Genomic DNA, 27,798 nt, shown 5'->3' on the forward strand with positions numbered 1-27,798 from the left:
GTTGTGTCTGCAGAGTTCTGCCAAAAATGATTGGAAGCAAAGCCGTTTCAGGAACTGAGGACGACGGATGCTAAACATTTGCTTTGGGGGGTTTTCCATTTTCTAATATTTTTGAAACCATTAAAAAAGGAAATAAGAAAGCAATCTTGCTTGAAATGTGAAATAAATGTGTGGCGTTTAACTTGATGCCCTTTGGAAAACGAGTCTGACTGACTGGTTGATCACAGACAGAAACTTTGACCAAGTAGGAGCTGAGATGGAGTCACGCTGTAGGACTCGAGGGCAGAACCCGAACCCCATATCAAAGCTATTATCTTCAGTGTCACATTTCTGATTGCCCATTCCAACATCTTTCACAAAACACGATCTGATGTGACACTGCTTTTACAAATCAGCCTCTCTGCTGCCTTTGAACTGATTGCTTTTGTTGGAGAGAGCTCACAAACTTGAGATGTTAAATCCCACTTTGAAAAATTAAATGCCTTTGTTCTGAAGCAGCGGCGAGCCAACCACAGCAGTGTAGCCTGTGGGAAGTAACTGAGCGGAAACGTGCTTTCCACATTCGACACAGACAATTGATCAAAACTGACTAATTAAAGGATGTGTTTTACATATATTCATTTCTGTATCAAATATTAATGGGAATAAACGTATTTGTTTTTCAAATGAGCGCGAGGTTATCAAATATTTCAGACACACCTCATTAAAGATACAGAGCCGAGAGCGAGCATGCATTTTTTAAAAATTCACAATGGCAGCTCGCAGACTTGGCTGCTTCGTGTGGCCTAGATCAGCTCTGCAGAAGAGCGACTTCTGACAGAGATCAAGGTCTTCCTGTGGAGAAATCCAGAACCTCTGGCCTCTTTTTTGCTTCATTATTTAAAAGAGAAATGTAAAAGTGGACCTTGGGTTTCTCCTAAAAACATCCTCGAGGAGCAGCTCGATTCATTCCAGAGATAAATCAGACTTCTAAGGAGTTTGTAGAGATTATTTGAACAGACTCCAAAAACATTAACATCTTTAATGTTTCCAAGGTAAGAAAAGAGTCCCGTCATTTAATAAATCATGTAGAAACTTGGCAAAAAGTAGTTCACTTGGAGTTTATGTATACTAGAGTATAAGTATAGCAAGTATACTTTAGCCTATGTACATGTAGTGCAGGAAGTAACACTTCTTCAGACAACATTGAAACATTTAGATCAGGGTTCTCAAACTCAATTTACCTTAAGGCCAATGAAGGCAGAGTCTGGCTGAGTTTGGGCTGTATGGGGTTACATTTGTGCCAAAAATAGGTTTTTGCGTCCACTGTCTATATCTTTGGTCCATTGTCCATGTCTAGTTTGATACCCCTGATTTAGATAGTAAATAAACTTCAAGTTTACCGCCTCACCTTACTGTTAAGTATATTTGTAGTAAACTTGCATAAAATACTTTGTTACGTGGAGAGTACTAGACATTTTAAATTTGTAGAATTGTATTTTTGGGGAAAAATGGGCTGCATGGTGGTGTAGTGGTTAGCACTCTTGCCTCACAACAAGAAGTCCCTCATTCAAATCCCAGCTGGGTTTCTTCTTTGAGGGGCGTGCACGTCTTCGTTCCTCTGGGACGTTTGGGTTTTTTCCCTGGTCCTTGTTTCCTCCTACAGTCCAGAAACATACTGTATGCCTCTTGTGCTATCCTAGGTATGTTGACGTTGGGAGTGGGGTCATCTAGACTTTTTCCAATGGTTTTTAATTTTCACTGTGTTAGACGTGAAACCTTGTCCACCTTTATTCACATTTATCATAGGATAGATAACACGTCAATGTAAGGCTTGGGTCATCTGGACCCCATAAGATACCACAAGGGTTAATTGGCGTCTCGTGACCCTGAAATCGACTGGAATGCCGTCCCACCTTTACTCGACAGCAGGTTGGTATAGGCCCCAGCAGCCTCATGACGCTGAAAGGCTTTCAACAAGATCACAAAATGGATGGATGACATTTTTTTTAAATAGTTACAAAATTCTGATTTTTCTACTTTTTTTAATTAGCTTTCAAAAAAGTTGAGCCAAAAGTAAAATTAAAAACTAACAAACAAGTACAATAATACACTGAGTTTAGAGAACAGATAAACAACTTAACCCTTTTATACCGAAACTCTAGTATTTATGTTCTTTGATTTAAAGTATTTTTTTAAATTGTTAACACGATCAACATAATTCCAGCGTGAGCCGCTTTTCTCCTTCAGAATCTGCTGGGATTATGTTGATCGTGTTAATGGTTGAAAAGTTACAGTATGCTAAAGATTTGGAGTCCAAGCATCACTGGTGACGCCCCAGGTGTTAAAGGGTTAAAGATCGATTCTGGGTGCAGAAGTATTCCCAGAATGCTGCTGTGTTAGTGGCGTCTCCATAAAGAAAACAAAGAAGAAAGTCCTGTCAAACCAAAACAGACAATTTAACAGCTATAGCAGGTGTCTGTAACCTTTGATGCAAAAAAAAATCAGTAAATGAATGACTAAAAACCAGCAAGAGCTACATGGTCACTGTTTAGAAATGTTTTTGTTTTTATGTTCTACGGCTTTAAAGACATTTATTTAGAACATGCAACTTTTTCATGATTTAATTTTTGTAATGTGCATTATATGACTTATTTGATTTTTGACAGGAAGACTTCCCTTCAAAATAAAATACATCCTGTGACAAATAAGATTCTCCTGCTGTTGTAGATTTACTTAAACTAAAAAAAAAAAAAAAAAAAAACGACAAAGCCAAATAAAACATGGTTTTCCCCCATAATTATGACTTTGATGCACTGTCATCTTTTCTCTCCTTTTACTATCAATTATAAACACTGGTGCAGAATCCTTTTATTCTTTAAGATCTAGATGTGTTATAAGTTTATTCTAATATAAAACCCTCTTACAAATTTTAATCTGACATGTTTAAACGTTAATATGAGTAACATAATTGAAGCATGAATTTAAAATTAGAAAATCATTGAAATTCTTAGCAGCACGTGGCTCTAGACCGAATTTTTTTTTCCATGTGATTCTCTGATTAAAAAAATATCTAGAGAAAGAAAACATATAAACAAAGTTTATTTTTTTTAAATTGGAAATCAGACAAAAAAGAAGAAATATTTAGGAGCCGTTTGGTGCAACCAAAGTTCAAATAAATCCAAGTATTGAGGAGAATCCTGTTGGGAAATAGCACTGTCCTACATTTGAGCAGGTAAATATGATTTTGAGGTTTTCATTACAAAGGAAGGGATGATGACTAGTATTTAAAGATTATGAAGAAGACTGCCATCCAGACAGTGACTCACTTTCAAGAAAAGGACGCATTTATATGGACAATAAAAAGGACTCATCCAACAGAAAGGCTATGAAACTGGGTCCATTACAGACCAGTCATACAAACACTCCCAGAATTTCATTTAAAAAGAGAATATATACAATAAAAGGTGGTTTTGGGTAGCAAAAATGATCATTTGAGGGTGGAGAAACCAGTTTCAGACTTTGGTTTTAAAACTTTTAAAGACTTTGTAGATAGAAGACAATTTTAAGGATTTTTTTTTTTAATTAAGATTGATGAAACAAAACTTAATGGTAATTATAAAATATTACTGATGCACAAGCTAACAAGATTAAATGTGAATAGAAACCGGAGGTCTTCATCTTCGTAGGAGAAGAAAATCTCATCCTCGTCGTCACTTCAACCTTCGTCTGTCAGGAAAGCGTCTGACTCCACAGTGAGTCATATCTGTTACAAAGCCCACAGTCCCTGTCAGCCTCATGATGGTGGTGTACGACACTTTTGGCGACTGTAAATATGACAGAAACACAAAGCTGGACTTTAGGGAGCAGATGAGTCTGCTTCAATCCCCTTTGAATAAGTGTTTGCACTTTTCTCTGGAGCTCTACAACTTACTGTTTACACAAGGTTAATGCAAAGCAGAGGTTTCACTCGACAGATTTATGCAAAATTATCTTTCAAGTAGAAACATGTCTGCCAATGTATTATGATTATTCAGAGGTAAATATGTTTAGCTGGTAGTCAGCTGTGATTTCTTTTGACAGGAGAGGTTTACCTTTCAGAATGAAGCATCTAAAATACGAATGTAATTTTACAAATAATTTTAATAAAAAATAAAACTATGAAAATGCCAATTACTTTTGACCCATGGTACAACTTGTGTCGTTCCATTGTTGAGCAGCAGAGGGCGCAGCTGGTTTACAGTCTGGAGTCGTGATTACCAGTTAAAGCCTGTGAGTCATTTCTCAGTACCACAGTGTCCTGTGTTTTCCACGTGGTGCTGAGTCACCCTCCACAGTGGAAAAGAACATGCAGGCGGTGTGTGATGAGCACATACTAGTCCAGAAAGACTTTTCCTAAAAGGCTGGCAAAACAAAACTTCACGAGGACACAAACCTAAATACCAATGAGGAACGTTTACGACGGCGCCTGAAGCGGCTCCATCCACACCCCACATGTAAATACTTTTTTTTCCCTCCCCCCAATCACTCCTTGCAGTCTTTCATTCCCAGGTGGGAAATAAAAAGAAGAAAGGCAGAAATGCTTTTTATTTCAATTTATTTATCTTGAAATACGAATTGGGGATATTTTCAAAATGGGTACAATGATAAAAAAGTGATCATTTCCATTCTTCTCCACCCGATCTGATTGGATCTTAGGCTCTTGTGTATACAAGTTGAAATATGCATATTTCTGGAACTCCTTTCCACTTCTAGTAAATAAAGTACAAGGTGTGGCAGATTCCTTTCTTTCTGGTGGAACTCCCTGGATCACGTCTGAAATGCATCTGCGCTCGCTTCTGCGTCCGAGTGTGGCGAGACGCTCGGCAGGGTTTAATTGGCTTATCTGAGGTTGAATGATTATTGCACTCCAACAAGAACTTAAAATGAAGAAAAGAAAAGAAAAGAAAAAAAAAAGAAAACATGGCTCTCAAACAATTGGAAAACAAACTATTGAATAACAAAGTGCCCTTGCCCTGCCAAACTCATTTCCAGATGTGAATAAATAGTCATATTCAGACTGTGAATCCCTAAACTGAGAGTGACCTAACACAAGTGAATGTTAAAAGGAAAACACTACTGCATTTTCAGGTGAACCTTTTTGGGTTTTGTGCAAAAAACGACAGTCACAATGTGTTCAAAGTTTAAAAAGAGTTTTAAAAAGGTACTTTTTTTTTCTTTTGGCCTAATCATCAGTGAAAATCAGAGTACAATAACATTTCATCCACCATCACCATGTTTGTGTAAAAGTTCACATAAAATAAGTTGTTTTTCCATGATTTCAACTGAAAATACAAAACTAAAAAGAGGATGGACTCGAGTGGGAAATTCTGGCCCCATGTAGAACATTAGAAGCGGGTGCGGGCCCTTCTCTGTGCTTTGACCTTCCATTCATTGGTTCGGCTGGTGGATCCCCAGACCTGGATTCAATTGCTCGGATCAATTAGCCATGACTCAGTGTTAACAATTCATCACAATAATTACTGATAGCACTCTTGATATTTTTTTCTTCTTTAATTTTTAAACTCCGTGTTGGAGGACTCCTGGCTAGATGCTTACTAGACAGATGCGCTGACTGAGCCTACTGCACGCAGCAGTTGTGGCTGTTGTTATCCTTGAACCTCAGGCGCATCTTGGGCCTATATTTCTCGAGGTAAAGAAGCTGTTTGGAGTTGAAGGCTCCACGTCTCTTCCTATGAGAATCAGAGGAAATGAAAAGGACAGGAAGTTAATCTGTCAATCGTAAGATTTGCGAGAAAAACACAGAAAAAAAGAACAAAAAGATTGAAGAAAAAAAAAACTTGAGATTTACAGAAAAGAACATTGACAGTATGAGAACTGGAGTGTGATGTCTTCCATAAAAATGACTTGCTTCTTCCAACGAAATGAAGTCAATTTAGTTGCAATTTTGTGTTGCAGCCAGAAATGGTCTGTAAGCAGTGATTGGTCTGAGTCGGTGTTTCTTTGGCAAACACTGTCGCCAATCCGGAGTGATCTTGTTATGGTGCATTCACACTGGACGCGGCTGGCGTTGTGGAGGGGTCAAGTTTTAATGTCAAGTCAAGGAAAGACGCGATCTGACGCAGTGCAATTTGGGTAGTGCGTCAACCCCTCAGTTTTGGGCATGTGAGTAGATCAAAGGGTAGTAAAGGAGATTTGATATGGTGGCTCGATGAGAGGATTTTCGTCCTGAACTTCCATAACCAGCTGGGGCCACCTTAGACTGTCCCGAGATATTGTTGGTTAAAGGCGGGATACACCCTGGACTGGTCGCCAGCCTTTCACAAAGCCCATTGAACTGGATCAATGGATACACTAACCAGCCACCCGATGGACAGCTTAGCGAGATAGCAATCGCTGCTGCTCAGGCTCCGGGGGAACAAGCAAGGCCTAATGTCCATAGGCCAGAGCTGCCCATTCCTGGTCCTCGAGAGCTCCCACCACGTTTTCCAAATCTCCAAGCCCTTCCAGCTGCTGATTAGCTGCATAGAATGAGCACACCTGGTCCAGGTAATCAGAAGCAAGCAGTGCAGGGAGAGCTGGAAAACAGGTAGGATGGTAGATCTCCAGGACCAGGAATGGGCACCCCAGGTCTAGGCTGTGGGTCCCTGGGCAGCAGAGCCCAGGAGCCTGGAGAGCTGCCATTGTAGCGCACAGGATTGCTCTAGCTTCATGACGTTTCTTTATTTTCATCATCGATGTGCTTGCCGGTGCCTCTGTAGAGCTCCAAAACATATACACCCAAGACACTCCCTCAACATCATCCATGTTTTCCATAATGTGGCAACGTATGAATTAAAGAACAACTTTGATGGTTGCTCCGCAGCCGCGGCGTCAAGGCTAAAAGTCAGTCCTCGAGGGCCGGCCTCCTACTGGTTTTCCAGAAATCCCGCCTTACGTTCTGCTGATTACCTGGATCAGGTGTGTTTGGCCAATAAGGAGTTTCAATGGCAGGTTGGTTGGAAAACATGTAGGTCCTCGAGGCCTGATTTTGCTATAGGTAATAAATTTGAAGCCCGTCAAGAGACGCAGCAGATGTGAATACGACCCGCCTGCCGCGTCCGGTTTCAATGCACCATCAGAAGGCCACAGCCCCCGCACTGTAATCTGTCAAACGTTAGATGCTTGACCACATACTTTTGAGGCATCTGATTGGTCAATTTATAATTTGAATAACTTGCAATAAAGAAAAAAATATGATGAAACAATATTAGAATTACACAGAAGTTACTACTTACTGCCTTATGTACTGAACAGCATCTTCATACTTCATCCCATTTTCAATGAGGGCTAAGGCCACCAGGACTGGAGCTCTGAGAGGTGGAGAAACCCAGACAGCCAGAGAAAGGAGACAGGACATTTAAATGTCAAATTTCACGTGGTTCAATAGTAATAAAGTGGTGAAAGAGGGAGGGAGAGAGATTAAACCTGGGAAACAAGCCTGGGAAATCGACAGGGGTACACAAGTTCACCGCTGTCCTGCTGTGGCGCTACAATCACACTTACACACACAGAGTGATAAGTTACTGTAAGAAAGCCTTATCCTTCTCAGAGGGGAGTCAAAGTGAGAAAAAGAAATAAATAAAATCCAAAGCACTGGCTAGCAAAGTTTTGAGCAGCCATTTAAAAAAAAGAAAAACAGTGCAAAAACCCTGATCATATTCAATAAAAACAGCATTACAACAGCTTCTTACACTGAGACTGATTCAACAAATACTGAAATTACAAAAACCTCTGGAATGTTACAAAAATGCAAACCACCAGAGGTTTTAGGGATGATCGGCTTCACTGTGCTCTTGTGGTCAGACAAGACTTTGTTTTCTCGCCATCACTCAAATGACGCACTTCTGTCGCATTGTTCTCACACTTCTGTAATTCCACACAACTTCTCTTAATGTCGCCAACACTGCGCTGGGAACATCTTCACGTTACACATGAAGCCCCATGACTATCACCATTGTACACGAGTGCAAAAGTTTATTTCCTGGTCAAATGAGGCAAAATCTGAAGCATCGTTTTTGTAGTAGAACACATGAAAGTGGGGAAGTTGGTCGAGTTTTACACCCAATAACCAGCCTTTTAGACCCAATTTCCATTTAAACGTATAAAATACTTTACGGCTCTTTGAGTTTACGCTTTCAAGTGCAGTAAATTTCTCTCTTCAGACGTTTTTTTTTTCCAGGTAATTTTTAAAAACCCCAATGATGAGGCTCCTGTTGAAAAATGTTACAGTCAAATGTCCCTAATAAACCAATTCTTAACTTTGTTTAAATCTGTTGTAGTTCAATAATTTCAAAATAAAAACATTGTCTTCCAATAACAATCTTAAACAAATGGTACAGAATGCCTGTCTTGGAGATTTTAAATTCTATTACAGATAAATGTAAAGTAGTCATGGAGAAACTGTAATGTTGGATCTGAGCACTGCAATTGACATGATTATAACTTTTTTTTTTTAACAGTCACATTTCTCTTCCCATAGATAAAGTAAGAAAGTATGGATGTGTGCGAGAAATTAAGTTTGGAGTTCACCAAGGATCATTTCTCGGCCCAGTACTTTTTCTAATTTATACATGTTGGCACTTTGAGATCTTAGAGACATGGCGATCGTTTTCACAGTTACGTTGAGTATACATGGGCTGCTGTTGTAAAAAGCATAACGTATTGAAAGGCCTCAAGTCGTTAATGTGGACATTCATCTTTGGAACAGTCAGCAGAGGGTGTCCGATTGTCATAGTTTTATTAAACATTTTTTATATTTAATTTTAGATTAATCTACCTTCCTCCAGTTTTACATTTTTTTTTTTCTATTTTTATCTATTACTGGTTACTTACTGGTTCTTATTTTTAACTCAGGTGCTTTCCTCGTGGAGATAGACTGTGAGTGTTCAGTGAACAGGATGGTTTCTGTTGGATTGCCCTGCTCTGGGCAGTTTGGCACCACAGCCATACTGATGTATGGTCCCAGGTGTTATCTGGAGAAACCTGAGATGAGCATGTCTTGCTGGTGCAGACCGATCTATCGTTTAACAGCTAACCATGCTCAGCCAGTTTCTCATCATTAACAGGAAAAAAAAAAAAGTGTGTTTCCAAGACAAAACCACAACAAGAAAAACTGACAATCAGGACTGGGCTGTTCAGGAGTGAAAAGGAGAAAAACACGAAGACTTAAAGAAAACTGAGCAGATCCTCGAGGCCCTGTAGCAGTGAACTCCCTGACCTCAACACACCAGGAGCAGACACGGGAGATAAAAAACGCCTTCTTGCTCGCAAGCAAAGTCTCCCTACCAACTAGATAGTGCTGAGGAAACAGAGGATGACAGGCAGAATACCCAGACTCTTTCACACACGCACTGATTCTGCTAATCTGCCAGCAGCGTCATGGTTTATCATGCACCTGGTGCTTTTCCAAAACATTTTGATTTGGGAATCTTACTAGGTCAGACTATGACATTTAAACATCACTCTCAACACAAGAAAGAACAACCTGTTGAAGGAAAATTACTAGATAAGGCATGGTGGGGAAAAAACGATAAAAACTAGACACTTTTTTTAAATGTATTATTTTTTCTGTCCGATAATTTAGACGACAGAGAAAACTGTTAAAATGATTCCATGAACTAACATTTTTAAAGCCTAATTGTCAGTTTATTATCTTCTTACACCAAAGCTACTCATATTACAACTCAATGGTTTCACATTTCCGTGGTTTAGAAAACAGCTGTGATGGAAAACAATCTCCTGTGGTCTATTAAATTCCAATTTACTTTTTAGAATTGCTGTTTACCAGTAATAAAATGAGATTGAAAGTGATTTTTAGTTGGCAGGTTTTTGGCACATTAATAAAGATGTAACTGACATGCTCTAAAGAAGAAACAGAGGGTAACAAAACGCTAAAAACAGGATTTTAAAAGTGACGACAGTTGGTCCTTGCCATATTTGAGAATTTAACACATGCTTGTACAATTCCTGATTATGGTCTAAAACTGTCTATGTACAGGTTGAAATGAAATATTACATTTGACTTTTGTGATTGGTCAGTTGGAGTAAATTCCACGTCATGATGTTCTGCAGCTCCAGTATAAAAGCCACGCCGATCCTTGAACGCTCGACAGCGAGAGTTGAAGCTCACCCCGTAATGGGGAGGCAGCCTGCTTGGGCCTCCTGAACTTTGATTTTTTTATTTTCATTGAAACAAGAATAAAGATCCTTTAGTTACCTCAAGCGTACCCCACTGTCATTTACAGATCCAGACTACAGCCCCCCCGCCCTTTTTTTTTCTTCCATTTTTCAAATCTGGGCTGAGAGTTGAGTCAACCTCCATCTGTCCTGTTTGGTTGCCCTTTAATGTGAAAGTAAGCAGTGTCCAGATGCAGACTCTTTCACAGAGCAATGAGTACATTTTTGAACATTGAAAAATGAGACGTACCGGCCCAGCCCTGCCACACAGTGCACAGCGATGCAGCAGCCCGGTTCCTCTCTGAATTTGGTGTTGAGCAGCTTGAGCCAGTCATCCACGATCTGCGTGGGAGGGGGTGCCCCATCATCGAAGGGCCAGTCCTAGACAAAAGAACCAACAAAATACAGATCGGTCCGTGTTTGAGGCCACGGTTGGCCGTCGCAAATCTAGACGGCTGTTCTTACCACAACTTGTATTCCCTCTTTTTCCACTGGAGCCTTATCATAAGTGGCTTCACATACTCTCACCAGTGTATTCACCTTAAACTTCTTCAGGTCCTGAACGACAGAACACAAAGATTTTAAGGCTGTTGGTAAACGTGCAAACAAACATGAGAATAATGAGAACATACCTCAGTGAACTTGTTAAGCGTGGCATTGGTAGGATTGTGGGTGATGAGGAACTTCATGCAATCGTAGGAAATCTCGACTGCTGCGGGGCGGTTCATGTTGGCGAGACGGCTTTAAAAAACAATTACAATACAAAAATCTTACAAAAAGTGATTTTTTTTGGCTCAGAAGTCAGCAAAAAACTGCTAGGAGACTTATTTATTCAGGGAAAGGTAGAATAAATAAAAATGACAACGTGGGGGAGGATGAGTCAGGAGAACAAGTCTTCACTGTGGGATGATGCACAGAAAAAAGGTAACAAAAACCATAAATTTGTCCACAGTAATCTGTGATGTGAAAAAGGTGAATAAAATAACAGAATGAAAGAAAAAAAAATGAGGAAAAAAAAAAGATTTAAAAAAATGTATAAAAAAAATGATGATGCTATCCAAGAATCATCCAATGAGTTTACCCCATTCAGGAGAGCGGTTTGTGATTGGCTGTTAAAGGAGAAATTAGAAAGCAAGGACTTTTCAGATTGACTGGGACAAGGCGGGGCAGTCAGGCCGAGGACTACGCAGTATCCCAAGGAGCTTTTTTGGATAAATCAGCAGTTCCTATTGTGCTGGCAGTCAGGGGGGTTTCTGGGTAGCGTAGTCCTTCACAGTGCGGCCGATTCACTTCTCCACTGAGGTGAGGTGCTGTGCCTGGCAGAACTCCCCGGTCACACACGCCATATAGGTTCGACTAAAGTCAACACAGAAACCCTGCAGAGAGGAAAAAAACACACACAAAAAAGGTCAAATAAAGCAGGTGACCCGAAGATTGTCATCCAGGTGAATGTCAGAATGTCAACATTTCAAATATGCTAAAACTCCTTAACCAAAGAAGTTTCTCTACAACTTTTACGAAAAATGCGCTTAGAAAATGCTATTTTGAAAAATTGGGTCCATCGTAGGCTTGAATAGCTTGTCACAACTCACATGACTGTTATTTACACCATACATGTAAAAATATTCTTCATAGAATTTAAGACTATGGAACGCTGGCACCATTTTCTGCTTGAAGCAAATAAATATTGGAATGAAAACACATCGGATAAGTCGGTCTAATTTTACTGAGTGGAAACTAATAATATTCACAGCATGGATGGTTTCATAATGTTCCCTCTCATAACAGGTAATGTCTGGTCTGTAAATAGCCAGGGAGCAGTCAAATGGTTGCCAAGTCCTTGGCAGTCTAAACTCAGCTGCCACAAACTGGTTGCAACTGTCTCAGATCAACATGGGAGGGGGGCTGCGAATGAAGACCAGCGGCGGCTACGTACACAAAGCAGTGGGTGGGTGAAAAGCCTGGACTTCAGCACCATGTCACTGACAGCAGTCACAAGGTGGGATATAAAAAAAAGTGGGCAACAATTCAAAACACGTTCAGACTTCAGGCAAATGCCCCTCCTCCCCATTTTTCCATTCATCTCAACTTTTATTTTTGCTCTGGTGAAATCGCCCCAATTAAAGGAACTTCTTTTATGGGACTTGTAAGTTAAAGATTTTTTTTTATTTAACACAAATGCTAATTTTCTTTTTGACCAATCTTTTTTACTAACCAAATCACCAGTTGACAATTCCAAAAATAAACTAAAAACAGGTTCAAAAGGTGCATTAACAGGCTTTAAAACCCTATAGTTTTTCATGATGGCCAGCTATCTTTGAGTTTCAATGAACACACAGTTGCATGCAAATAGGTTCATCCTAAACAAGATGGACTGGGTTGTTATCAGTTTTAACGATAACCAATTCTCTCAAATTTAAAAGGTCTAAAAGAAGAGAAGTTAAAATCTTTTAACGACAAACATTTATCTATGAAAGGCATAAAAAGAAGTCAAAACAACAAAAACATTCCAGCAATGGGATGGTTGCAGCTTAAAAGCTATAACATTTTTATTATGAAAGGATTCCAGATTTACATAGGGGATATTACTGGTTCTGGAAAAATAACACGGACCTGGCGGCAGACAAGATGGCACCGGACATCATCAGCCAGAAGTAGGGCTGCGACAAACAATCATTTTAATAGTCGACTAATCACTGATTATATTTTCCGATAAGTTGACTTATCTGGTCATGTGCAAAGGAAATGTAAAGTTCACATCTTAACCATCATTAAATTTAAACTAACTAAAAATGAAGACAATTAAGACGACAGTTTATTAAACATTTCATGAATCATGTAGGCTCTGTTCTTCATTAGTTTTTGGGATTAAAACAAGATTAAATCAAATGAGAGAGAGATCAGGAATATACTTTCCATCAAACTCATTTTGACAAGTGCCCCACCCCTAAAGATGATGTAATAGTTTTTCATTGTTATACATAAAGGGTATTTAGGGTCAAATGTCACCTGTCAAAATGAGTTTGATAGAAAGTATATACCTTATCTCTCTAATCAGGTTTGCATCTGCAACAAGGAACTATTTTTTTTTTTTTTTTACAAAAGATCAAGTTTTGGTCTCACTGACTCAAATAAAAAAAAAGTGAATTTTTTGGTCCTGAACGCTCAACTTTACTACACTGACTCCATATAATAGAAAGTAATGACTAATCGACTATTAAATTAGTCGACGACTATTTTAAGTCGATTACTCGTTGATTAGTCCACTAATCATGGCAGGACTAGCGAGAAGCAGAAGTTATACAACTTTGCTTTACCCCAATCCTAACCCAAAAGTATTCAGAATTGTACAGAAATTACTAAAGCTTAAACAGGTAAAATCGTAACTGTTTGAGTCACCAGTTAAAATAAAGTATCTTCAAGGGTTATGGGGGGACTTCTGGTTCTGATTGATGTCTGCAGCCAGGTTATTCCATCCATTTTCTTGACCGCTTTGTCCCTTTTGGGGTCGCGGGGCGCCGGAGCCTATCCCGGCTACTGAAGGGCCTCAATCACACATCCATTCACTCTCACATTCACACCTAGGGGCAATTTAGAGTCATTAATTAACCTACGAAGCATGTTTTTGGACGGTGGGAGGAAGCCGGAGTCCCCGGTGAAAACCCACGCATGCACGGGGAGAACATGCAAACTCCACACAGAAAGGTCCCAGCCGGGATTCGAACCGGGGCCTTCTCGCTGTGAGGCAAGAGCGCTAACCACTGCGCCACCGTGCAGCCTGCAGCCAGGTTATTTTTGGGAAAACTGTGTTTTGGTGACAAACCCATTAATTTTTTAATCATGTACTTCTGCTTACATCTAAACATATACATGAAGGATGTCGCATTCCTAATTAAGCAATTCTTTAGCAAGGAAAAACTGAAAACGATAGTACAGCTACTCTTTGATAATTCACAGAGGCTAAAGCTCATCCAACTTTCGTCATGTCACAGATAACTGTCACTGACAGGAACAGGGTTCTTTTGCACAAACACACCAATTCTGCTATGTGAATACAATTCTCCCAACATGACCAATGTGCCCAATGTGCCATCTGATGAGTAAAATAATTAGGTAACAAGCCACATCCAACATCTATGCTTTACTAAAATACTGAATTATGCATAAACTGCACACTTGAGAAAATGGAAAAAAGCCGTTTGTAGATCAATTAGGTTTTAAGCTACTATCTCAAAAAAAAAAAAAAAGAAAAAAAAAACAAGTCAACAAATAAACAGCCAGCTGCCTTTTAGACACTTTTTGAGGGCATGCAAAATAGATTTGGAGTTTCACTCTGTACATTAAAGAAGAACTAATAACCACAGGAACTCAATTTGTTTATACAGGCAAAACATTGTTACCACACAGGAAACAAGAAACTGTATACAATATTGCTTACTTCTTTATAAGCTTTACAGTGCATATGACTTGATAAATAGCACTTGTGTTTCTTAAGTGCATTATAGCGTATGAAAAATAATTGTCAATCAGGTGCAAGCCTTAAAATTTGTTAACCTGAATGAATTTAAATCCCTTTAAAACATCTAGTCAAAAATAAATAAAGGTCCATTCCATTTTGTCTAGAACTACTTATTGCAGTTTATATTTGACTTCAACCACATAGCTGAGTATTTGTATTTTTTTCTGAAACGCTAACCAAAAGAAAATTCTACTTCATCGATGGGGAAAGACAAATTAATAAATGGAAGAAATAACTCAAATCTGTTGCACAAATGTGATGGATACAAATGCCTCTTGCAACAAGTATCTTACACACCCTACGAACAAAAGAAAAACTAGAAAGGAATGAACAACAACTCCAGTGTTGTGAATGCAAAATATGTTAAAAGGTTTCCAAGACTGGGTGAAAGACTACCAAAGTCATAGTTGATGCATGTGGCCAAAACGTGCTGCGATTATCAAGTGATGAAAAAGGTTGAAAAGAACAGATTAAACACCAAACAAGCAATACTCCAACACTGTTCTTTTCTCTTATTTATCTAGCCTAACCACAGTCAGTCCAAACCAAGTTATGACAATCAACAGAGAAGTAAGTTCAAACCATATATGGCATTAAACTACAAATTCGCCATCATGTAATCATGTGCAAAATTTGACAGCTTTTACCAATGAGAGTGTAGTAAACCCGTGAAGTAACTAATGTGTCAAATTCAAAGTGATATGTTACTACGGGACCTCCAATAACTAGAAAGAATACTAGAAAGTATCAAGATTCTCTTAAAAAGGAAACCAAAACAAAAAAATCTCACTTCATCTAGTAGAAATAAATGGTCTGGAAATGACAGCTAGTCTAGACAATACCTTTGCTACAAGTTCTTTACTGTCTAAAATTAGAAAATAGAATGAATATCCAAGAATGTGACAAATGGGAAAGGGCAGGGGAAGTGAAACAAACTTAAACTGGAAATACTTGAGTTCAGTTATTTTTACTTCTTGTGAAAGATGGCAGTATTATACGTTTCTCTTTCTCGTGGTTTGAGGTTATGCGTCTCTCAGTGGTGTTTTGTCTGGAGTCAGTCTGAGCACGACCAGATTGTACTGCCTTGGAGCAGCTGGCAGGCTAATTTTCTGTCTGAGATCCCAGTCAAGTGGCAGGGACAGCACATGTCCTGTGTGTCAAAGGGGACTGAGAAGGAATTAGAGTAGTGGATGGTTCCACACAAAAGTTAAGGAAGCAAAAGATTAAATTAGCAGCTGTGAGACTCAAGTGTTTCGAATTTGAGCAGGTAAAATATTAGGCAGGGGTGCATAACAAGCTTAAATAAACTGCATTGACAAAAACTAATTATTATAATTATTATAACATTATTATAATAATGATTCGTTATCATTATTATTGACAAGGAAAAATATACAAGTTAATTCTAAAAAGTATCAAAGTAGGATTTTTTTTCAACACCCTTTGAATTTTTTGTCAATATAAAGATAACAGTGGCACAACAGCTGGATGGCTTACAAAAATCCTAAGGACATAACAGTGGATAAGTAAAACCAAAAAGAAAAAATAAAACACATACAAGTCAAAATAAAACCTAATTGCCAAGATAGGACAAAGAATCCCAATTGCTTTTATTAGTGTTAGATTTAACCACAAAATATGATTCAAATTAAAAACTACTATTCTAATTTCTTACATTCTACAAATAAACATACACAAAAATTGTCTGATGGTCTTAATTTTAAGTATATTTGAAAGAAAAAGTGTAACCACATACAGTAAGTGTACAGAAAGTAGGACGTTGATCTGACCTCTGAGCAGTGTGCCAAAAGAAAAGTAAACAAAAAGTTGATTGGTCATATTAGTCATGTTAAATCTAAAGAGACGAAGCATCTGTCCATGTGAAACATCGACCAACACAGCTAGCGTTTGAGCAAAGCAGATTCTTGGTCATCAGGGTATGGCCTACTTTTCAGATGCAAAACTGAGAGATCCCCACACTGTTTAAAATGTTCCAAAACAGAGTTTTTAGGCAAACATAACTTTATACATGAATAGCAAAGCAGTTATTTGTTACAAGCACAGATGTTCAAAGTACATTGGAGACGGCTGACCTTCAAATCAATCAATTCCTCAAACTCTGTACTAGCTGTGGTGTTCATTTTTCCTTTCCTGCTGGTATTTCTGCCTCTGGACTCCCCCATACCTAGCCATGCCCCATTGAGACATCTTACTTTTTACTGTGAATAAATCAGTCTTTGAAGTGTAGTGAATAAGTAGCTTAATTAGACTTAGAACAGAAAGATTTTACCTCAATGTACCTGATAAGAAGATCTGGTAAACAGAGCAACCTTGTTTTTTCTTGTTTTTGATTGTTTTTAGGGATGTCAGTGCTATGACAGGTCACTTTAACATTCAGTAAACAGAATAAAGCAGTAATGCACGAGCAGCCTGCCTTGGCCCCAAAGTGCACAATTTTACAGACAAAAGCTAACAAGGAAACAAGTCCAGCTCTTTTTTAAGTTGATCTATGAAACTTAAAAGTTGGAAAAAGTCAAATCTTTAAAAATATGCCTCAAGTCAATTCTTTGATTTATATGTACTTAAAAAATGTGTTGATTGTACAAAGTTTATAAAAATAATATCAGATAATCAAGACCTGGGTTGTAATTTAAATACAAGTTAAAAAAAAAAAAAGCAGCATGAATTTAGTTCAACAACCCCAAATACAAGAAAGAGAGAAAACTTTCAATCCAACTACCGGTATATCAAATTCAGAATAATCATCTATGGTGATTATTCCACCCAGTAATTACCGTCTCCAAAAATACTGTGGATAGAAAATATAAGCATCTTTTTCATCAAGAAAAAGTGCCTAGAGATTCAAAATTTGATTTTAAAAAAATCTGAAGTGACCGATAGACTTCAACTTTGCTGGCAGCTGTCACCATATTAACTTGCAACAATAGTTTTTCTGAGCTGTGATTTGTCCTTCTGTTATTTGTAACTGCAGTTGTACCAACATCAATAGAGGTTTCAGCGCTGTGCCAAAATTAGTGCATGAAAGACTAGCTTTAAGCCCCAAAAAGCAAGCATGTCCATCATTTTAAACCAGTTTGAACGTAATTTCCATGTGAAACAAACTGCTGGGAACAACTAAATAATGGGGCAAGTATTGCAGGTTTAACAAATGGATACATCCAGTTGGATGTAAAAAGATCACCTTCATTGCAACTTAGTTTACATATGGCAAACCGATCAATTTTACATATGAATAGACTTTTTCATCAAAAAAAGACTAAAAAAAGAGGGAAACAAATCTAAAAAATGTAAGTAGTTAAAACACAATCAATTCATGTTATTGACGATACCGGGCTGGGCAGTAAGGGAACAGAAAATGTATGTCTTTATATTGAGCTCATTTACAACATGGTTAAAGCAGCTGCTACTTTACATGAAATGCCCCAGTGGCAGTTAACAGTAGCAGACCTGTTTTAGATCAGAATCATTCTAAACAAGATAACCAGCAAACATCAAATGCCAACCTTGTATTTAAAAAAAAATACAAATTATGTGCATAGATGTGGTTTGGATACAAGACCGACATGGACCAGAAAATTATTCATGAATTATGGCACCTCCAAGTCCCACCACTGGACTCCAATACAACTTATTTTATTACTTGCGCATTGGCCACAACAACGTATACAGAAAGTCAATTAGCATAAGCAGCATTTAGTGACAACAAAGTCCAGACACCATCAACGTTGGCTACTGTTACAGCTTATGGTAATTCTAAGAGTGCAGAGAGTTTGCAGGACATCAAATCAAAAGGACTGTATTTAGGCACAGTAAAGACTTGTCCCATTACTCCTACTGGTCCAAATTTTGGCAAAAGATTTTAACTAACAATTTAGATGGAATATAATCAGTTTATTTAAATTTTTGAATTTTGGTTGCCAAATATACATTAAAATTTTAAATCTGCAATAAATCAAAATCAAGGAACATTAATGGCATTAATGTCATGAACTTAAAATACAGGTTTTGGAGCACTGTTGCTCTCAGGGTTTATGTTTAAAAAGGGCTTCTGCTTGTGTCCTCAGAGCAACTTCAACTGTATCCTGCACTCAGCATTGCAGCTGCAACTGCAGTCAACAACTGTCCTAACATCTGATTTTGAATATGATTGAAGCTATAAGCACAATTCATGTCAAATCAGAAAAAAAAAAAACATGTTTTTTAAAGGTCAAAATGCCCATGCAAACCAAACTGATGAGTGCACATTTGAATGTTTGCTGTAAAGCAGAAGTTGATGGTCTAAACCGGGGGTCGGCAACCTGCGGCTCCGGAGCCGCATGCGGCTCTTCAAGCACTCCCTTGCGGCTCAGTGGCGCTTTTTCAAAAATGTTTTGATAATAATTTAAATGTTGAAGGAAATACATTGTAGTGATTTGGGTGGAAGCAGAGCCACAGATGACTGGCAGATTTAATCCAGACATCACTTGTGTCCCATACCCTGCACGATCCCTCGTGATTGGAGTAAGAAGCGCACACGCAGGCCATGGAGACCAGTTGGTGTCAACATTTTGACTACCATTTTTTTAACGGTTCCGAACCACAGAACAGTAGACACTGTGAGGACCCTCACTCATACACACACCACTCTCACTCATGGTGCCGGTAAAACACTCAAGTCCCATAATGCAACACAAGAACAGACACTAACTCCACCCACTAACAAGGAACTATTTCTAAATTAACAGTCAGGCTGCCACAATATTTTTGTTTTAATACGATTTCTGTAGGAGGACAAACATGACACAAACATCCTTTACGTTTTCCAGTTGTTGTGAGATGAGTGTAGATGCTTCCACGCCGTCTGAGTCAGCGCACAGCAGAATTCCTGCCCGTGCGTCTGGAGCGCACGTGAGCGCACGTTGCTACGCGGGTTTTGAAGTCGGGTCACGAGCTCCACGTACAAATCGGCACGCATTGAGCGCGCTGAATCTTCAATCCGGTTCAAGATTTCCACGCACAGTCGCGGCAGGTCAGAGCTGTAACTGTGCGTGGAAATCTTGAACCGGATTGAAGATTCAGCGCGGGAGCTGCTTGTGGGCGGAGTCTGCTTCAAAGCACAGAAGTACCAGACGTGATCACGAAGGAGAAATGAATCATTACGGTTTGTGTCCGCTCAGGTTAATATGACACCAAGATGAGATGAGCGCTAATGAACAGTAGAAGAAGAATAGAAGAAGAATCTCCTCCCCGCCACTGCGTGCGTGACCGCGCTGCTCCGGTGTGGATACCACCTGCTGAGCGCGGCGATGTGCAGGTCTCACACACCGGCCGCGTGCGGTGCGTGGCGGGGAGGAGATTCTCCTTCGATTGTATTTTTACTGTTCATTAGCGCTCATCTGCATCTACAACAGGGAGAACCGAAAGTAAAAGTGTTGAAAATCCCCCAAATCTTTCTGAAGACTTTTGTTTTCACAACTCTGTCCTTTTAAATGTCTGACTATAAGACTCACGCGCGCTCCAGACTTGGAGGGCAGGAATTTAGGTGTGCACGCGCTTATATTGACTCTTCATTGAAAGTGTTGATTGACGCGGCCAGTGTGGAAGCACCTTAAAGGTGCACGTTACATTTTTGTCTTTTTTTTTCAAATCCTCTAAATAAAAATGACATCAAAAATCGTATTTCTTTATTGCGTTTCTTTAATTTCATCAAAGCAATGAAACAAACTGCAATTCATTCATATTGTAGTGATGGTCTCAGACACGCGCTGGGCTTGCTGTCGGTCTGGCAGCGCAAGGAATTGTGGGTTACCCATTCTTTTGCCTGTCTGACTGAAATTGGATTTAAGTTTGGGTTTTCGTCAACGTGTTTTGTTGTCTGACTGTTGAACATTTGTTGAACATTTATGATTTTGTCCTGTTATGTTTGAATTCTTTCTGCACCTGGAGTGAGAATGAGGGAGAGACTGATCAGGACCCCCTCTTGTTGTGTCATTGAGGGATGTCAAAATAAAAACTCAAATGTTCATTATGAGGCTATTCAGCTTTTGTCAGATAGTTTGACGCTGCAATGTCTCACCAACTTGTCATGAGGCCAAAAATGTAGCTTATATGACACGAGGACACGCAGCAGGAGAAATAATCGTTTATTCGACACATTCTCCATGTGTTACTACCAGTGTACGACTTTTATCAGCTGTTTCAATTTATGCGGCTCCGAACACGTTTGGTTTTTATTGTATTGGTCCAAAGTGGCTCTTTCAACACTTTGTGTTGCCGACCCCTGGTCTAAACCAAGAGGCTTTTGATTAGTGTCTTAAGGTTTTAGGAAGAACCCTCATAGTCAAATGCTTTGCCACAAGCTTGTCACTGTGCAAATAAATGCCTGATTTAGCTACTCTAACACTTGCTGCACAATCATACCACAAATATATGCGTAGGGATCTCTTATTTTCCCCTTTAAGTTATTGTTTACAAAGCACTTTAAAAAATATAGATTGTAATAAAATAATAGTAGTATCTTGCTGCCAAAATAGTTTAGTAGTAAATCATTTGATAAGAAAACTTTAGTTAAGGTACACGTGGGAGTGTGAACCTAAGATCAGAGAGCACGACTATACCTTTTATTATCAATAAGAAAACCACAATTCCGTTGAAACATACCATTTGTAATTAAAGTATAATTGGTAGAAGGCAACATCTGTTCATTTTCTAGCATGCAATCGCTTGTTTTGTTACTCCAAAACCAGCTTGAGATTATGCTTTTAATCCTCAATGAAGAACCCTAAAGCATGAAAAGTAAACTAATCTATGCACAGTACAGGGATCTTTGTCACTTCAATGTAAAGCAGATTTTTACCAACAACTTTAGAGGGCTTTCAATGGGTATATGCTGTTTATTAGGTCCAGAAATTAGCTGGATGGGTCAAAATAGCTAACCATAAATGCAACAAAACACCAACAGATACGCACATCTTTAGGGCTACCCACAAAATGGATACCTCCTGTCAAAGATTACAAGAATTAAAATACAAATACTTATTTTCTTTTTACTAAAATGTGTAAATCTAACCGAAAGTGTTTTCAAACCTAAAAAAACAACTCACTGACAATTCTGACAGACTATTGCAATTTCCCAAGTTATTCATTCAGATGCTCCAAACTTCAGAATCTTTGCACAGGGACCAAATTCATGAATTGATACATAGTAAAGGACTTCCCTTAAGGCTCTGTCACCCCTGTGGCCCCGAAAAGGACAAAAAAAGGTTTAGAAAATGAATGGATTGACTCTTCAGTTTGTTACATGTAATTATTTACGGTCTTTAAAATAACCATTAAATTAAGAGTGACTTTAACTTGTATTTATTTATAAACAAGCACACTTGTGTTTTGTTTAAACTCCCCCAGCAAATTGAGTTTATAACAAACATTCTTTTTTAGTATTCCTGTTTAGCACAACAGGTTAACACTTCTCTCCCAGAGGAGCCAAGCTAATCGCTCTGATGACTGCTTGTTTTTATTGCTCGGTTGATGTAAACTATGCCAAAGAAGGGAAGCTGGAGACCATATAAGTACCTCTCCATTTCAGCGAACAAAATAACCACTATGCATACACGATTACATGGCCAAACCCACTTATCACATTGCTTTGCAGCCGCTGACTGAGCATAGATAACAGAGGGATGATTAAAGCACTTCGATAATGGGGAATAGAAGGGAGTCAGAGACAAAAAACTGACCACTGTCTGGAGGACTGAAAGAGACATGCGTCTAGTACCTCAGCAATGAGAACCGGGGGGGTTCCCAATTGACACCGTCTTACACGATGGAACAAAATGATTGAAAGAAAAGTCCTGGTTAAAATTAAATCAAATTATTACAAAAACAAAACGGGCATCTCTGTTTTAATAGGGACTCTGGGTCAGATGACTAACCATGTTTTGGAGCTTCTTTAATAAATAGTCTTACAATCCCAAACTTTACATCTTTTAAAAGGACACCACAAGACAAGAGTGAGTTAATTTGAAAGACAACATAAGTAAGCTATGCATTCAATATCAACAAAGAAACAATCCGAAAAACAAAGATCGCAGTAGGGCAGAAAACATTCATTTTGATTTTATTACTGTGCCATGATAACTGTTCAAATTTTTATGTTAAAAAAACTACCAGGTGTAGGAATAGAAAATTCATTTAAAATGACTTAGTAGTTTCTTTAAACTATGTACTTAAATTCCAAGATTCAAGGTCTGCAGGTGGTATTTTATTTTGAAAATAAAGGTAAATTCTTGCCAACACTTCCAATTTTCTCTTGATCCTATTTATTGGAATTGAAAGAACCCTTGTTGCATCCACCTCCTTACATTCTACTTGCTCCTGAAACAGCCATAGCACAAGTGTTATGTAATATTCTTCAACGATATTACAAAGACACTAAGGAATGTACCAGAACTAAATCCTCTGAATTTTAAATCTGTACATGTTGACTCTTGTTTAATGCCTAAAAAGAAAAGTGATTGGTTTGGACATAAATTATGAATGTCTGCTAAAGAGGGAAATTTTGCTTGATAAATAAGTACATATTAAGACCAACGCTAAGCTAAGTAGTAAATCTTTCACACTTTTCTGGATGCAGCTTCACAATAACATCTATTGAAAATAAATATCAGCAGAAGCAGAAGTCTGTCACCATATCAACAATAAGCTCGAGCAACAAATGTGTCTGCAGGGAATTTCAAAGTGTCCCTTATGAAGAGATCAGAGCAACACAAAGCTGTTCGCTTTAAACGTTCACAGGAGAAAAAAAAACAAAAAACAAAAAAACATGAAGCACTCAAGATCACGACTGATCTAACTGCGCACATAACATTTTAACCACAGGTGCTGGCTTTTGTAGCTGAAAACAAAAATTGGTGTGTTATTTAAGGCTACATGATGCCGGTAAGGAAACGTGATAACTAATTTTCAGTTTTTATTTTCTGGAAAAATCTAACCAAAGTAACAAGGAAAGAACTGTACAAAATACCAATTTATTACCTGGGATGCTAGGGAACAACTGATAAGGTTAAGACCAGTCATACCAACCCTAAAACTCTAGGAAACTAAACTCAAATGACAAAATTAAAAAAAAACTAACAAGTAATTTGTACCTGCCAATAGCTTATCTACTAGTGACAGTAGAAAAGCTTAAACAGAGAGCAAGATCTTCTTCCTACCTGTTGCTATAGTTTCAGCAGACAGCCTTGCCACAGCATCTACAAGAAGGGCGAGCTTGTAACACACCGTTGGTGCCGTAGAGCCTGCCTCTTTGCTTCATCTGAGGTACTGTGGCAACAACTGTAAACGAACCCTGTGCCAACCGGGGCAATTAACAAAAACACTGCGTGCAAAACACAGGATGCACACACATCAGATCTGTTGCTTACACAAGTTCTTTTTTTTTTAACTTCAAATGCAAATGAAGACTTTAACGTATTGAACTGAGAATTCTAGGAGGAAGTATAAATACCTTTAAAAAATTAAAAATACACTTTTTGGCAACATCTAGGAAAAGAAAATGCCTTCGATGAGCTTCGGGGTTTGTTTTAAGTTTGATTTTTTTTTTTAGTTATATCTGTTTAAAGGTTTATAAACACTTGTAGCTTTAACAAGCTCAACAGTACTATTTAATTTGGGCACTAAACAATCATCATTACAGTGTTCTCTCATTCATTATGCTCTAAAAATGACGTGATAAGTGAAATCAGTGAGGTAGGATTATAGATGCTCAAGATGTAAAATCTCTCATTACACTTTTCTCATACAAAAACATTTTCACTTTTGTCTCATTTGAACTCTTAACATAAAAAAATACATTTAGTGTTATATAATTAGCAATTGATTTGATAATGATCAAAGATTTATGTAGATTTGACAATCGAAGTACAATCTGTACAAGAATTGAAGACACTGGTTGACAAAATCAACAGTCAATCAGGACACAGAACACAGTGCACTGCAACAAAAAAAGTAAGCAAAGTGGCACCAAAAAATATGTGGAAGACTGCAAAAGGTGAACCGCGAAATAGCAATGGAACACTGTACAGAAAAACTATTAGAAAGGTGGTCAATATTTAGTTCATAGTGAAGTTGTTGACATTCACAGTGAATTTAAAGGTTATTTTATATATTCAATGTTAAATAAAATGAAGCATATCCAAATAAATGCATACATTCTAGGAATGTTTTTTTTTTTTTTTTTTAAACCAGGGGGTGTACTTAAAGTTTTAGTTTGATGTGATTTTATTAAAATTACATTTTCTGTGGAGCTAAAGTTCATAGCAAGCTAACTCAGAAGACAAAAGCTCGTATTCCACTCTCATTGGGGAAAACCCGCATTTCAAACTGGCCGGATCTGTATAGCCGGTGACTGTGGAGCAGACCTGCTAAACCCTACCTTTCAACACTCACAGAAACCCTGTGGTTACACGGGCTTAATGCCAGCAGGCAACAACATAAGCATTCTTTTCCCTCAGTAACCCTTCTTGATAAGTTGGCATTATGTTACAGTACACAGAGTTCACCTTTCACAGTTACGGTAACCAAGACTGAGAACTTCCCTTCTTGTCACTGAAGGTAAACAAGACACCGGCTAAGTTTACCTCAACATGTACTCACTGGTTTTTACCTTTAGAACGACAGAAACAAGCTAATTACGATTCTTCTGAGGCAACAGACATCCATAAGTTTGATTTCACCTACAGACTTGTACCCGCCTACATATCTAGTTAAAAAGGTTATCAAAATAGCTCTAAATGCATCCATGGCCCTGCAGTGTGGTATGTAATGAGTGCCTGTCTGTCGATACAGTGTGTGCTTTAGGGGGAACCGATTTCCTTGATGCTATTTCTAGACAAGCATGTGCATCATGCGTCAATTGGCTATGAAATGAAGCAGGTCAACAGGATAAATGTCCCAAATGTATACGTTCAAAACTCAAAAATGCCAACACAAAAGAGTCTGGATTGTTACAAAGCTCGTTTCCACCAATAACGCTTTGATATCTCCTATATTCTGCGTCATCTTTTAATCCACCCCAAGCAAAATGGGTCACCTTGTAGTGACTCATAAGGAGGAATGTATAATTAGCTTACCTGTTACACCAGTTACTGATTGACCAACCCGCCCACCTCAAGAAGGGAGGTTAAGGATACTCAAGTGCATAAGCAACCCACTAGAATTTACAACCAGAGAGGAAATTGAAATCGTTAAGCCATAAATTGAAAACTGTGAGGCATCGGATTGTTCCGCGGCCTTTAGTCTCATGGCTCCAGCATTTCCTCTTATTTTCAGCCTACGAAACAGCTTTACTTTTTAGCTAACCAAACAAATATACATCACACACACACATATATAACCACCGTATTAGCTTCGACGTGAAAACCGGATGAAATTCACAGCCTAATCAATTTATAATAGAGGTACCTGTTAGGCTGAACGACCGAGGACAACGATTAACAGTCTGTCGATCAATAACTGCTCTGGTTGAAACACAGCCTGGGCAGCTCACTTAGTACAAGTTGGTCAAGATTTGTCGCGAAAAAAAGCTTAAAGTAGCATGCTAGCATAGTCGCCATCTGGATACCTCCGAACAACATTTACAAGACTTTCACCACAAACAAAAGCGCTCCAAAAGAGCTGATAATTCACACACATTTAATTCGATGCAACCAAGAGCGTAGAAGTATAATACAAGAGAAAAATAACGGTAGTTAGCCTAATAATGTCAAGATTAATTTTAAGCTAGGAGCTCAGTGTTGTTCAAGGAAAATGCTAACAGTACATGCACTTCTTTGTCTTCGAAACCCTTCATATATGTAAAACGCTGCAAGTATTCGCCATAGAAGGTGTTAACAAGCAACAGCTTTTCTTTTTCAAACTACTCAAAACGTCGTTGGTTTGGGGCTTTCCGTTTCTTTTGTGAGATGGCCACATTAGCTAGCTGCTACATTAGCACAGCAGCTAGCTCAGCTTCGCAGTTCTTCCTAACTAGCGGCGTTTAAACAGCCTAAGCTTAAATTACTTGACCCGCGACAGATTTAAATTTTAAAATGGAAAACAAAAAAAAAAAAATTGAAAAAAAGCTCGTAAAATTTTTTTTAAAGAAACAAAAACGTTTTTCAAAGCCGACGGCTAATCTTATCAGACAACTCCTCATGCAACTTTACTCTTCCTGCCTCCTTTTACAGTAATTTATTTATTTATTTAAGCAAAAACAAGTCTCTAACCCTACAACAAAGCGTAAACACGTTACGAAAATGACATTCTTTTCATAATAATACTTACAAAGAACAGACTGAACATTGAAATCTCGTGACTACCCCGGAGAAAGTGGAGGGAGTACAGACACCGCTGTCAGGTCGCCTTTTTGTTCCCCTTTAGTGTGGAAGGCTGCTTCGCTCGAGAGGGAGGAGTCTCCTAGATTGTAGAGACGTTCACGGACCGTGGGAAACAAAAGTGCTCCATGGGTGCTCATCGCAAGTGACGTACCAAATCACGATATTAAAGCTAACGTGAACAAATAAGTAAGCTGTATATAGTATTTATATTTTCATATATTTTACATAAATATAGAATGGTGTGACTTTACACTTAAAATGTCACATTTCTACGTTGAAAAATGAGCACTATTTTGATATTTTCCTAATTTGACGCTCACCTCGAGGAGTGCAGAGGAATTAAATAATATATAGTATTTATTTATTTATTTATTTTTTTTTTTACAAAAAAACAGTGTTGGTACAGGTACATAATTGTGTATTTACAAAACGCACAAGTATGGTACGATATCCGAAAATTGAAAGGATGGTTAAATTTACAGAGAAATATCAAATGCAACATGTGTCTTGCGTCAGCAAGACGTAAGAAAAATCCGAGTGAAAGCAAACAGCTCGTGGCAATGACGAAAGTTAGAGTATCGGTACAGTCTATCTATCTATCTATCTATCTATCTATCTATCTATCTATCTATCTATCTATCTATCTATCTATCTATCTATCTATCTATCTATCCATCCATCCATCCATCCATCCATCCATCCATCCAT

At 38.3% G+C, this 27,798-nt stretch overlaps 1 protein-coding gene and 1 long non-coding RNA gene across 4 annotated transcripts; one reads left to right on the top strand and one right to left on the bottom strand.

Annotated features, from left to right (window-relative positions):
• Positions 1-4,559: 4,559 nt before the first annotated feature.
• ptp4a2b (protein tyrosine phosphatase 4A2b) lies at positions 4,560-27,192 on the bottom strand. 3 transcript variants are annotated; one of them, XM_036214241.1, is made up of 8 exons: positions 27,038-27,192; positions 11,279-11,573; positions 10,830-10,938; positions 10,663-10,755; positions 10,448-10,578; positions 7,257-7,331; positions 5,578-5,711; positions 4,560-5,438 (listed from the first exon to the last, which is right to left on the bottom strand). In XM_036214241.1, the coding sequence occupies exons 2-7, from the start codon at positions 11,281-11,283 to the stop codon at positions 5,600-5,602; spliced, it is 525 nt and encodes a 174-aa protein (XP_036070134.1). In that variant the 5' UTR covers positions 11,284-11,573; positions 27,038-27,192; the 3' UTR covers positions 4,560-5,438; positions 5,578-5,599. The 3 variants fall into 3 exon arrangements, with proteins under 3 accessions (XP_036070134.1, XP_024149491.1, XP_024149500.1); XM_024293723.1 differs by having other exon boundaries at positions 4,560-5,711; XM_024293732.1 differs by lacking the exon at positions 7,257-7,331 and having other exon boundaries at positions 4,560-5,711.
• On the top strand, positions 13,546-14,455 carry LOC118599352. The gene is made up of 2 exons (XR_004948659.1): positions 13,546-13,663; positions 13,986-14,455. It is a non-coding gene; the product is annotated as an uncharacterized LOC118599352 (long non-coding RNA).
• Positions 27,193-27,798: the final 606 nt, after the last annotated feature.

The sequence above is a fragment of the Oryzias melastigma genome, linkage group LG11 (genome assembly GCF_002922805.2).
Source record: "Oryzias melastigma strain HK-1 linkage group LG11, ASM292280v2, whole genome shotgun sequence".
Classification (NCBI taxonomy): Eukaryota; Metazoa; Chordata; class Actinopteri; order Beloniformes; family Adrianichthyidae; genus Oryzias; species Oryzias melastigma.